Here is a 12648-nt window from a genome sequence, read left to right as displayed (position 1 = left end):
AGAACTGACATTAGAAATTATATCTTATCGGCACAATAATAGTCTGAAGAAAGATGGTTCTAAAAGTAGATGCTTCTGGATAATTTCTGTCTTCTCATGTTAAACGAATTAATATGTCAATCTGGTACTTTAGAGTCATTTCTTTAGGAGAATTCTAGTAACCCAGAACTTTCAATAGTAAGGTTAAAGAGGTTTTCCTATCAGACATCTATGACATCCACAGGAAATGTCATGAATTTCAGATTGGTGTGGGTCCCAGAGGTGAGACCTGCATCTATGTCTAGAACGGGGCCCCCTAGACCCCGTTCTAGCTTTTTGTTCTCACGCTGCCTCCCGACCACTTACTGATTTAGTCCACCTATCTGACATTTATGACATGTCCTATGGATATGTTCTAAATGTCCCTCATTGTAAAACTCCTTTAAAATACATAACTAAAATATTTAATAAAAAACAAATGCCTAATATAATATGGTTATTGACCTATTTGGAAGCATTATTTACTTTGTTGTATAGCTCTACTTCTAGAACTTACCGTACATAGAAATTATAAAGTAATATTCACTGAAGTGTGTTAGTTGTAAGTAATTTTCTAAGATAATAGTCAATGAATAGCTGCCACAAGGTCTCCTACTAAAGGGGAATGAAGTGAAAATGCCCCCGAGGCCTTAATCTGTTACCACAAATAGGCTCTGTCTGCTAACTGGGAAACTGCAAATGTTTTGAATGACTTCTACTTGAAAAGGGAGCTTTTCCTAGAATACATAGATTTCGAAAATTGCTATTTCTTTCATGCACACTTGGCTTATTTTACTTTAAAGAGGTTTTCCCATCTTGGACATGTCATAGATGTGGGTACCAACTCTGTGACCCGCACCTATCTCTGGAACAGGGCCCCCTGAACCCGTCCCACCTTGCTCGTCTCCAGCTGCTTCCCAGCCAATTGCTGATGAGGTAGTTGGGAGTTATCGAAACAACAAAGCTCGGGGACCTCCTGTGGATATGCCATAAATGTCCGAGATGGGAAAACCCCTTTAAGCAGGGGACATAATGCAACTTACTGCTATGTGAAGTGATCAGATGCACCCATGTTTAGAAATGTCCCCCTTTTCATTCAGACAATTATAGGTTTCACGCAAAATGTACAAATATACTAAATGTTTTTAATTTTTTTTTATTTCTTTGTAGATTGTGATTTTAGCCATAATTTATACAGTGTCATTCATTGCAGATGCAGTTCTGCCTGGTGCCTAGAGCACAATAATGGGAACCTGGCACGTTAAAAATCAAGCCTACAAGCAGCATGTTATAGAGCAGAGAGAAATGAGCAGATTGATATATAGTTATGTGAGAAGATTCCGTATAACCTATAATTTATTGATGTAAATCTCTGCTCTTTCTGAGCTTAGGAGTCCAGTGGGTGGTTATACTCTGTGATAGTCTTCCCTGTATGAGTGTGCATAGAGAGCTAGGTGTCAGTTGGAGTAGGACCGCCCACTGGACTCATAAGCCCAGAGAGCAGTGATTTTGATCAATAAATTTACATGTTATACCGAATCTTTTTTTCTTACAATACCATATATCAATCTGCTCAACCCCTTCTGCTCTATAACATGCTGACTATAGATTGTACTGTATTTTCAACATGACCGGTTCCCTTTTAAGACTATGTTGTGTCCAAGGACTGTTAAACCTAAATATTAATTTATGGCTAAACAGAAGAAATCCCGGGAAAAAAAAAGGGTAGTAAGGATTTTCTGGAGCATGTGGGAGCCTTTATTTTTCCTCTTTTTTTCTGCCAGGGAACATGCATCTAATCTCCAGCTGCCTGCAGTCCCTAGGGAAAGTCCCCAGGTTTTATAGATCGGCCCCTGGGAGTTTTCCTATACTAAATTAAAAGGATTTAAAATATTTTGTTTTGGAAAGTGCAGCTTGGTTTATCAAGACCATATCCCATAAAGTAGATTTGGATAAGCCACAGTACAGTGTACAGAAAATATTTGTAAATGTCAGCTGTGCATGTATTTGCATTGTGCAAGTTCATCGGTAAGACTGGCTGGACGGTTCCTTTATGCTGCTGTTTATGAACTTGCACCGTTCATTTTAGGGTTACTATGTCATTGTTAAGCTCCTAATATACGTTTGTGTCATCAATTGCTGCGGTCCCTGAAACGTGCCAATAGGATTTCCTTTATGCAGGGCTTCAGACCAAAGAAATGACTTGGGTGCCAATCATTCTCGCTTTGATCGCTAGCTGCCTAAGATTTTGCCCTGTCAATTTGGGCTAGTAATGGGAAGCTGATGATCAGAGGAGTTCGGTGTTGCACAAGAAGATTTTCCAATATATTAGAAGTGCGTTCATCTGACCATATTTTCTAATATTCCCCTTTATCATAGAATAATAGTGATCATCTCCATTGCCAATGCTTTACGTGCAAGATACTTTCAAATACTACTCTTGCCTACCTTTTCTGCCTCCCTGGGCGAGGACCCTCATTATCACTTATTTCCCATCTAAGCCTTTTCATTTGTACTACATTGGTGGCTATAGATGGTTTAATGTGTTGAATTCTATAATCCCTCTAACCATAGAGATAACATTAATTTATAGAATGTTGCTATAATATACATTATATATACTTAGAAATGTTTAAAGTGCACAAAGATGTACAGATTTGCAATAATTTTCTAGATTATGGCATATGCCCCTGTATACATTTTAAAATTAACATCATTTTTTTCCCCCCCCTTCTGTTAGGACTTAAACAAGCGCCTCTCACTTCCAGCTGACATCAGGATACCTGATGGATATTTAGAGAAACTTCAGATCAGTAGCCCACCATTTGATCAACCAATGAGCAGACGATCACGAAGAGCATCACTGGTAATTTGACAACACATGACTGAACTGTGGATAAATAGTACTGTTTTTTTTATTGTAAATATGGGCAAACCTTAATTGTAAACGGCTTCTACGTAAATACCCTATACAGTACTCGGGTTGAATGGAGCTCAATTGCCTTATTAGATATAGTAGGAATCCAGTAAGGCTGGCTTCTCACTTCAGTGAAAATGTGTGTTTTTGTCCACATTTTTGTGAAAATTGCTGCAAAATGGTGTGGTCTTGCTGTGGCCCGTGGCAAAGATCACATTTTGACCACGACATGAGAACCCAGCTTAAAGGTTATTCATACTTAAACTAGCGTTAAATTGATCTATTCCCCCTAAGTGTTTGCCACTTAAGTATATTCCTTGTAGGCTATACCGGTCAATCCAGTATTGACTTTCACTATCCTAATTTTGAACTAAATGAAGAAAAAAACAAAACAAAAAATATTGACCCTAAATTCAGATCCTTTTTTGGATGCAGACGTGTAGCAATGTATGAAAGTCACTTGGTTCTTGAAGGATTGTAATTACGATTCTCATATAACCTTTTTCCCTTCATCGCAGTCAGAAATTGGGTTTGGGAAGATGGAAACGTACGTCAAGTTGGAAAAGCTTGGAGAGGTTTGTAAATAATTTTTAATTGGATAACTTGATTTGTGATACACAATTTATGAGCAAACTACTTTTATCAAGCGGCTTTTAACCTTCTGTTTGTCTGGGTAAAGCACATTTCTACTCTTTTCTTCCTCTATACAGCTATTTGGTGAAAAACTAACAATTATTTACTGTAATCTCATGGCCATGCCTCTGCATGTGTATTAGGGTTTATTTCTTAAAAAAAATTATAGGGATTTTCCGTACCGAACGCTTTATTAAAATTCCTAAAACTTTCTCGGATATACTTTGGTGTTTTAATTCCTCGCTGTTTTCAATATCTCTGTCGGGATTCGTAGGCTGAAAGCCTGTGCAGAACGAATACTTCTCATCGCTGAGGATATGCTAAAATATATCTGGCGAGCTGAATGGTCTGCTCTTCAGACTTATGCGTTTTATCGACACTTATACATTGTAACAAAGTACCAGAACAGTAAAAAGATTATTTTCTACATCGGCAGCAACAGATACCTAGTCCGGATATATTGCAACAAACTCCGGTAAGGCTTCGTTCACATCTACGTCGGGGTTTCGTCAGACCTCTCTGTCATGGGAACACATGAACGGAAACCATTACTTTCCGCTTGCATTACCATTGATTTCAATGGTAATGCTTCCGTTTCAAATGGTTTCTGTTTGCCTCTGTTCCATAAGGTTTCCGATTTTTTTATTTTTATTTATTTTTTTTCCGAGGAATTAATAGCGTAGTCGACTGCGCTATTGATTCAGCCGAAAAGGTAATGCAAACGGAAAGCTACGGTTTCCGTTCATGGGTTCCCCTAACAGAAAGGTCTGACGGAACCCTGACGCAGATGTGAACGAAGCCTAAGAAGTATTCGCTGTAAATGACCACCTTGATTTTATATAGACCACCAATCTATAGCTTTATTTTTTATTTAGCAGTAATCCAGCACCATTAAGAGGCATAGCGTACCAAAAGCAAGGGTGCACGCACTCTACTCTTTTATTTGTGCTGGATTACTTCTGAATAAAGAATAAAGCTATTGAAGATGGAGTGTCGTGGATCTGTTTGAGTGGATTACATATAAACGGTCTTTTTTGCTGCTCAGCATCACCATTGCTTATTTTCACAGTGATTTTCCAGCTTGACTTTATTCATATAGCACCAATATATTTCACAGCTTCCAATGTTCCCAATCGCTGACTGCAAACAGAGATCTTAAATATAGTGAGGACCAGAAAGCATATTAGAAAGTACAGAATAGTCACTCCATTCTCTACTTGTGTCGTCTTCCTGTTGACTGTACAGGGAAATGAAAGTCCTAGAAGGATGATCCATTCACACTTGAAAAGACGATCCATATGTAAATTGGAGAGGTTTATCAGTGCTCCATAATAGACTGTGATAACTGCAGCAGCTGGTCATTTCCATACTAGTCCAAAGTGAAGACTTCTCCTTGGGTGCATTATCTATGTAAACACTTTAAGAGAACTCTTCTTTTTTTTTTCTAGGGTACTTATGCCACAGTATTTAAAGGAAGGAGTAAGTTAACTGAAAACCTTGTAGCCCTGAAAGAAATTCGATTGGAACATGAAGAAGGAGCTCCGTGCACAGCTATTAGAGAAGGTAAAGCTAAGCATTCGGTTTGTTGTGACTTTTATTCCTGCCAATCCCATTGATGATATAAAAAACAGATATTGTAGTGTATTGACCCTCTTGCATCAAGATTTTTTTTTTCCATGGTCTAGTCAACTTTGCAAATGTCCTATAAGAGAGACATTGTTAGCAGGACAGGGAGCATACCGAACTGTGGTGGGTAGTGCAGGACACCCTGGGATATTTGCGAACCAAGCAGGCAGATCGGCCAGTGATGAGGAAATCCAAATCTATTCCCGTTAATGCATATAAAGGTCTCTTCCTAATGCTAGTAAGCACTACTATCACCCTGGAAAAAAACTACATGTGTAACAGCAGCTATAGGGCGTATTCATACAACTACTTTATTATTTATTTTACTTGTATAGCGCCAACATATTCCGCAGCTCTGTACAGAGGTGCTCACTTACTGTCCCCACTGGGGTCCACAATCTAAATTGAATATCCGTATGTTTTTTGGGGTGTGGGAGGAAACTGGTGTACCCGGTGGAAACTCACGCAAGCACGGGGAGAACATACAAACTCCATGCAGATGTTGTCCTTGGTTGGATTTGAGGCTCAGCGCTGCAAGGCAATAGTGCTTCTGTGGTATACTGGGTTGTGATGTCACATCTATAAACCAGGACAGAGCAAGCGAGAGAAAAAAATACATAAACAGCCTGCCCTGGAGATCATGCGTTTTTGGCCACATAGTGTCAACAGAATTTTGTAAACGGCACTTTTGTTGCTTCATCAAGAAAGCGGTACGTGTGATTGTACCCTTATGCCTCAAGCACATGACCGTTGTGCCACTAGGGCCGTTTTTGAAGGCATTTGAGTGGCATCTAATGGTCTTCACGGACCGATTCACTTTAGCTGGTGAATCGGGTCCGTGAAAAATGATCAGAGTCTCCGATCCAAGGAAAGAGCTGACATGTTCTATCTTTCCTCGGATCACTAACTGGACTCGGCCGGCACACACGGTCGTGTGCATGAGACATAACTAGTAGATTTGTGACCACTTCAGTATTTTTCCATGAGAACGAGAATAGTTGTCAAAATAAATATAAGTGTAAGCAGAGTCTCAGCAGAGTAAATATCTGGAACCCCTGACCAAATATTAACATTGCTGCCCAGATAAACCAGGGTAGGCACACTAAGCAATACAAGGAGAATGAATTGGGCCAAGTTACTTTCTAAAATGTTATTCTAATATTTGATTAAGGAGGGTTAAATTATATTTTTAAAATTGAGCTTAATTACCAAAGTGTAAAAAAAAACAAAACCTTTACAACAGGAACTTCCTTTTATATTAGGATTCAGCTCAATTAAAATAGTATGCGGTATCGTTGTGTTTTACTAACCATGGCTGATAGCTGTTGTTGGTTTGGAGAATGTTTTTTCATGTACTGAGTGATTGCATGTGTACGGTAATTGTAACCATGTAAACATGAATCCAAGTCTTGCAGCAACTTTTTCAAGCTATAAATTGTCATTGGATTGATCAATTGTGACATGCTGGTTAATGTGTAAAAATGCATTAGGGGGTCACCAACTTCTTTTTCTCTCCTCCTCTAGTCTCATTATTGAAGGACCTGAAGCATGCAAACATTGTCACCTTACATGATATTATTCATACGGAAAAATCATTAACGCTCGTCTTTGAATACCTGGTATGTATCAAATATGTTGCCACTGGTATTTGTGACTGAACCTCATTTACCTTTGGAAATATAGTATAATTTTCACTTATGGATTATTCTTAAAAATTATTATTTCTACTCAGAAATACAAATATCCTGCAGATCAACTATGGTATACTTCTTTCTATGCACCTATTCATGGAGGTCTGTCCTTTAATTCCATAGCTACACCACAGCCTTCCCCTGCCCCATGGCCAGGAAATTATAAGTGACAAAATGGCACCGATACAGTTTCATTCTCATAGAAGTCTGTTGTGCCTAAAATTTAGAGGCACTCTTTTCCTTTTTGTCCTTTAACCCCTTAATGACCGGGCATGTTTGTACCTTAGTGACCAAGCCAGATTTGTCAAATCTGGTATGTCTGACTTTATCAGAGAATAACTCTGTGAAAGTTTTGAATATCCAAGTAATTCTGACATTGTTTTTTCGTCACATGTTGTACTTTATTTTAGTGGTAAAAGTAGACTGATACGATTTGCGGAAATTAATTAAAAAATAGAAAAATGGAAGAAATTTTGTAAAAATTACCATTTTCCCCTATTTTTAACTGCAATATGTCACATATGTACACACATACTGTACAATTTTTTTAATTAAATATATATTTCTATCTCTTTACTCTATTTTGGCAGCACTTTTGAAAAAATAAAATAAATTTTCAGCAATTTAGAGGACTTACAAATTGAATAATAATTTTATAAATTTTGAAGTACATTTTGTTTTCCTGCACCAAGCCAGGTTTTCAGAGGCTCATAGGTCTCAGAGTGATGGAAACCCCCACAAGTGACTCCATTTAGAAAACTAGACCCCTTAAGGTATTTACCTAAGGGTATAGTAAGTATTTTGACCCCACAGTTTTTTGCTAAATTTAATACATAGCAGGTGAAAAAAAAAATAATTTCACTTTTTTTCATAAAAGTATCAGTTTGAAGACCAATTTCTTTGTAAAGCGACCATGAGAATGAAGAAACACACCACAAAATCTATCACCCTGTTTCTCCTGTTTTCAAAAATACCAACATTGTGGCCCTAATGCGCTGCCTGGACACACGGCAGGACCCAAAAGGAAGGGAACACCCGGAGGCTTTCAGGACTCATATTTTGCTTGAAAATGTTTTAGGCCCCACTCTACATTTGGAGAGGCTTTGAGCTGCCAGAACGATAGAAACTCCCCATAAACGACCCCATTTCGAAAACTAGACCCCTTAAGGTATTTATCTAGGGGTATAGTTAGCATTTTGACCACACAGGTTTTTTGCTAAATATATTGGAATTAGTCTGTAAAAATTAAAATGTACTTTTTTTCTGAAACAACATAGAAATTTTTATTATTTACAAGGAATAACGAAGAAAATGCACCCCAACATTTGTAAAGCAATGTCTCCCGATTACGACAATACCCCATATGTGGTAATAAACTGCTGTTTGGACCCACAGCTGGGCTCAGAAGGGAAGGAGCGCCATTTGGATTTATGATTTTGCTGGAATGGTTTTCGGTGCCATGTCGCATTTGCAATGCACTGGAGGGACCAAAACCGTGGAAACCCACGAAAAGTTACCCCATTTTGGAAAAACCTTCAAGAAATTTTTCTAGGGGTATAGTGAGCATTTAGACCCCACGGGTCTTTTGCAGAGTTTATTGGAATTAGGGCGCAAAAATTAATATCAACATTTTTTCTACTAAAATGTTGCATTTTCTCATTTTCACAAGGGATAAAGGAGGAAAAAAGCAACAATTTTTTATAAAGCAATTTCTCCCGAGTACGGAAATACCCCACATGTGGTCAAAAGTTTTTTTATTAGAAATGAATTAACCCTTTCAGGACTGATCCATTTTTTGCTTTCATATTATAGATTTTCACTCCCCGCTTTCCAAGAGCCATAACTTTTTTATTTTTCCATCAATAGAGCGGTGTGAGGGCTTATTTCTTGCGGGACAATCTGTAGTTTTCATTGGTAACATTTTGGGGTACATGCGATTTTTTTTTTATCACTTTTTATTCAATTTTTTTGCAATCCTGAGCAAAAAACAGGAATTCTGACACCGTTTTTTAGGTTTTCTTTTTGCGGCGCTCACCGACGCTATAGGTGACATTTTTACTTTATTCTGCGTGTTAGTACGATTACGGCGATACCAGATGTATATAGGTTTGGTCCTTTTTTTTAGCGTTTGCGCAATAAAATTACTTATTTATAAAAAAAAAAATTTCTGTGTCACCATATTCTGAGGGCCATAATTTTTTAATTTTTTAGTCAAAAAAGCTGTGTAAGGGCTTGTTTTTTGCGGGACGGATAGAAGTTTTTATTGGTACTATTTTCGGGTACATGCGACTTTTTGATCACTTTTTATTCTCTATTTTGGGAGGGGTGGTGACAAAAAAAATTGTGATTCTGTCGTAGTTTTTTATTGATTTTTTTTGGGGTGTTCATCGTCCGGGGAAAATAACATTACAGTTTTATAGTTAGGGTCGTTACGAACGCGGTGATACCAAATATGTGTACTTTTTTAACGTGTTCATTTTTTTTCTATAATAAAAGTCTTATTATAGGAAAAAAAGCATTTAGTGTTTATAGAACTTATAACTTTTATTTGTACACTTTTTTTAAAACATTTTTATTACTTTTTTTTACTTTTTTTTCTTGTCCCACTAGCGGACACTTAGTCTTGCAGCTTTGATCGCTGCTAGAGTACATTACACACGTAGTGTGATGTACTCTAACTGTCATTGTGACGTGACTGTCACACTGACAGGAAGCAGAGGAGGAACGGCCGGAGGCTGTTCCTCCGAGGCTTCCGTACATGGCAACCCGGAGGTCATTATCTGACCTCCGATTGCCGTGACAAGCATCGGTAGCCCCCACGATCACTTCGTGGGGGCTGCCGATGTGCTTCAAACCACTTAAATGCGGCGACGGCAATCCGTCGCCGCACTTAAGGGGTTAACTGCTGAAATCAGCGGCGATGGTCCGCTGTCCGGCGAGACTGATGTCTCAGCTGTCTAGGACAGTTGTCAGCGCGGGTCTGTCACTCTGTGTTTACACAGAGTGACAGTTTGAAATGCGGACGAAAATGAACGTCATGGTGCGGGAACTAGCAGCCGACCATGACATTCATTTTCGTCCTTGGTCGTTAAGGGGTTAAAGGTTTTATCTGAAGAGATGCTGAAAACATCCCAACACTGTGTGTGTGTGTGTGTGTGTGTGTGTGTGTGTGTGTATATATATATATATATATATATATATATATATATATATATATATATATATATATCCGTGTGTGTATGCATGTAGGTGTTCAGGTACCGTAAAAGTATGGATAAACCTCACAAGAACTGTAAAGCAGACTAAGCATGTGTAAGTATCTTAAGGACCGACTAGTCTACAGGACAGTTTGTGAGTTGCCTCCTACATGAAGTGTGTGTATATTTCTCTAGTAGTTCTCAACACAAAGTATTGTGGTTAAGTGGCAAAAAAATTACTTGGCATCTCTTTTGTGGGTGATTGAGAAGTCATCGCATCAAGACAGCGTTCCTGTAACATGCCAGCTATCCATTTTACTCCAAAACCTTGATAACTGTAGTTAATGATAACTATTATATCCACTGTGATTACCTAGAAGAAAGCTGAATTGTCACTGAATCTCACTTACTCAACGTTTTGGTAAAGTAGTGTGATCCAACAAACCCATTCACTCATGTGATTTGTAGCAATGAGCAGTGATAATGAGCCAGCTTTACAAAGCATTAGAAGGGTATTCTTATCTCGGACATTTATGGCATATCTGAGTTACGAGGTGGCCGGGAGTACGGAAACGGCCGAGCTCACTGAACTATGCTTTTTCCATAACCGCTATAAAATGAATGCGATTTATGGAAACCGCGTAGCAAAACGAGCTATTATGTTTTTGGAACTTGGGAGCTACAGAAACGGCGTAGCTTGCTGTAGGATGGTAGTCAGGGGGCCTCATTATACAGATCTATTCGGGTCCCACCTCTGGGACCCGCAGCTATCGAACACTTTATTATTTTGGCTTCGCATTTCATTACTTCTGGGTTGGAGCTACATTTTTCTCATACAGAGCTCCAAAACCCCTGTATAGTCAGAGAGGAAGGTTTAGTTAGGCCAGTCTAAGAATGAACCCTGCTGGAGTGAAATGTGATTAATTTATTAGGAGGCACACGCCTCTTAATAAATTTTTTGCATCTTTAGCGGTCTGTATGCCAGGATGGGAAAACCACACCAGCTACGAGCTGGCGTAAATTTTCCCCTATCATTTTCTCTGTTTTCTGGCTTAAATCATAGTAAAGTGTTGGGCTCTGGCTTTCTTTCTACTGCATGTAGTGTCCAGATCTGTCTGTAACTACTAGGCTCTGGTCTGGATGGTGTAATAAGATTCAGGTCTTGATGACAGGACCTAGAGCAGAGGCGGTTATTATTTTCAGAACCCACATGCACAGTATTCGATATCCTGCGTGATTTGAATGCATTTTTCATGGACTTCAGGTGCTTAGGCTGTAATACGTTCCTGTTAGGCAGAATGTGTGTTACTCCGGCCACCAATTTTAGGCTATTCAACTCTTGCGCCTTTTACTAAAAAAAATGTTTGTACTAGGATGATTATCATCCATGTACAGATGCTGCTTCTAAAGCTAAAGGAGATATGTTTAAAACTTAAATAGTATTTGTTAACAGCGCTATAGCAACGTCCTACGTTACACAATGTACTCGTATAAGGCATAGCTATGCACGGGATGGAAATTATACATTTTTTTAATGTAAATATTAATCAGTCAACTACCATAACCCCCTAATATCGAAAGTATTTTAAACCTTAATGACAGAGCAATTTTTTAAAGTTTTTTCATCGTCTCATTTATAACTTTGTTATTTTTGCATCGACTTAGCTGTATAAGGACTTTTCTTTTGCGGGACAAGTTGTATTTTGGGGTACAGATAATTTATTGATTTAACTTTTTAAGTGGGGTACTGGGAGGGAAAAAAACTGAAATTTCGTCTTAATTTGACGCCGTTTACCGTGTGGTATAAATAACATAATAACTTTATTCAGCGGGTCGTTACGATTTCGGCAATACCAAATTCATATGGATTTTTTTGTTTTCCTACTTTGACACAGTAAAAGCTTACATAGTTACATAGTTACATAGTTAGTACGGCTGAAAAAAGACACATGTCCATCAAGTTCAACCAAGGGAAGGGAAAAGGGAAGGAAAAATTTCTACACATAGGAGCTAATATTTTTTTGTTCTAGGAAATTATCTAACCCTTTTTTAAAGCCATCTACTGTCCCTGCTGTGACCAGCTCCTGCGGTAGGCTATTCCATAAATTCACAGTTCTCACTGTAAAGAAGCCTTGTCGCCTCTGCAGCTTGAACCTTTTTTTCTCCAGACGGAGGGAGTGCCCCCTTGTTTTTTGGGGGGGTTTTACAAGGAACAGGATTTCACCATATTTTTTGTATGTGCCATTAATATATTTATATAAGTTAATCATGTCCCCCCTTAGTCGTCTTTTTTCAAGGCTAAATAGGTTTAATTCTTTCAATCTTTCCTCATAACTTAAATTCTCCATGCCCCTTATTAGCTTCGTTGCTCTTCTTTGTATTTTTTCCAACTCCAGGGCATCCTTTCTATGAACTGGAGCCCAGAACTGAACTGCATATTCTAGATGAGGCCTCACTAATGCTTTGTAAAGTGGCATTATTACATCCCTGTCCCGCGAGTCCATGCCTCTTTTAATACACGACAATATCCTGCTGGCCTTTGAAGCAGCTGATTGACACTGCATGC

General features: G+C 38.5%; 1 protein-coding gene across 1 annotated transcript in view; it reads left to right on the top strand.

Annotated features, from left to right (window-relative positions):
* Positions 1-12648, top strand: part of CDK17 (cyclin dependent kinase 17) — a 209563-nt gene that overhangs the window by 169463 nt on the left and 27452 nt on the right. The window contains exons 5-8 of the mRNA XM_075856764.1: positions 2759-2884; positions 3454-3510; positions 5017-5131; positions 6719-6813. Coding sequence (XP_075712879.1) covers positions 2759-2884; positions 3454-3510; positions 5017-5131; positions 6719-6813 — 393 coding nt within the window. The remainder of the gene's footprint in view (positions 1-2758; positions 2885-3453; positions 3511-5016; positions 5132-6718; positions 6814-12648) is intronic.

Source organism: Rhinoderma darwinii, chromosome 3 (assembly GCF_050947455.1).
Source record: "Rhinoderma darwinii isolate aRhiDar2 chromosome 3, aRhiDar2.hap1, whole genome shotgun sequence".
Taxonomy (NCBI): Eukaryota; Metazoa; Chordata; class Amphibia; order Anura; family Rhinodermatidae; genus Rhinoderma; species Rhinoderma darwinii.
Note: the sequence above shows the minus strand (reverse complement) of the source record. Positions and strands in the feature narration are given on the sequence as shown.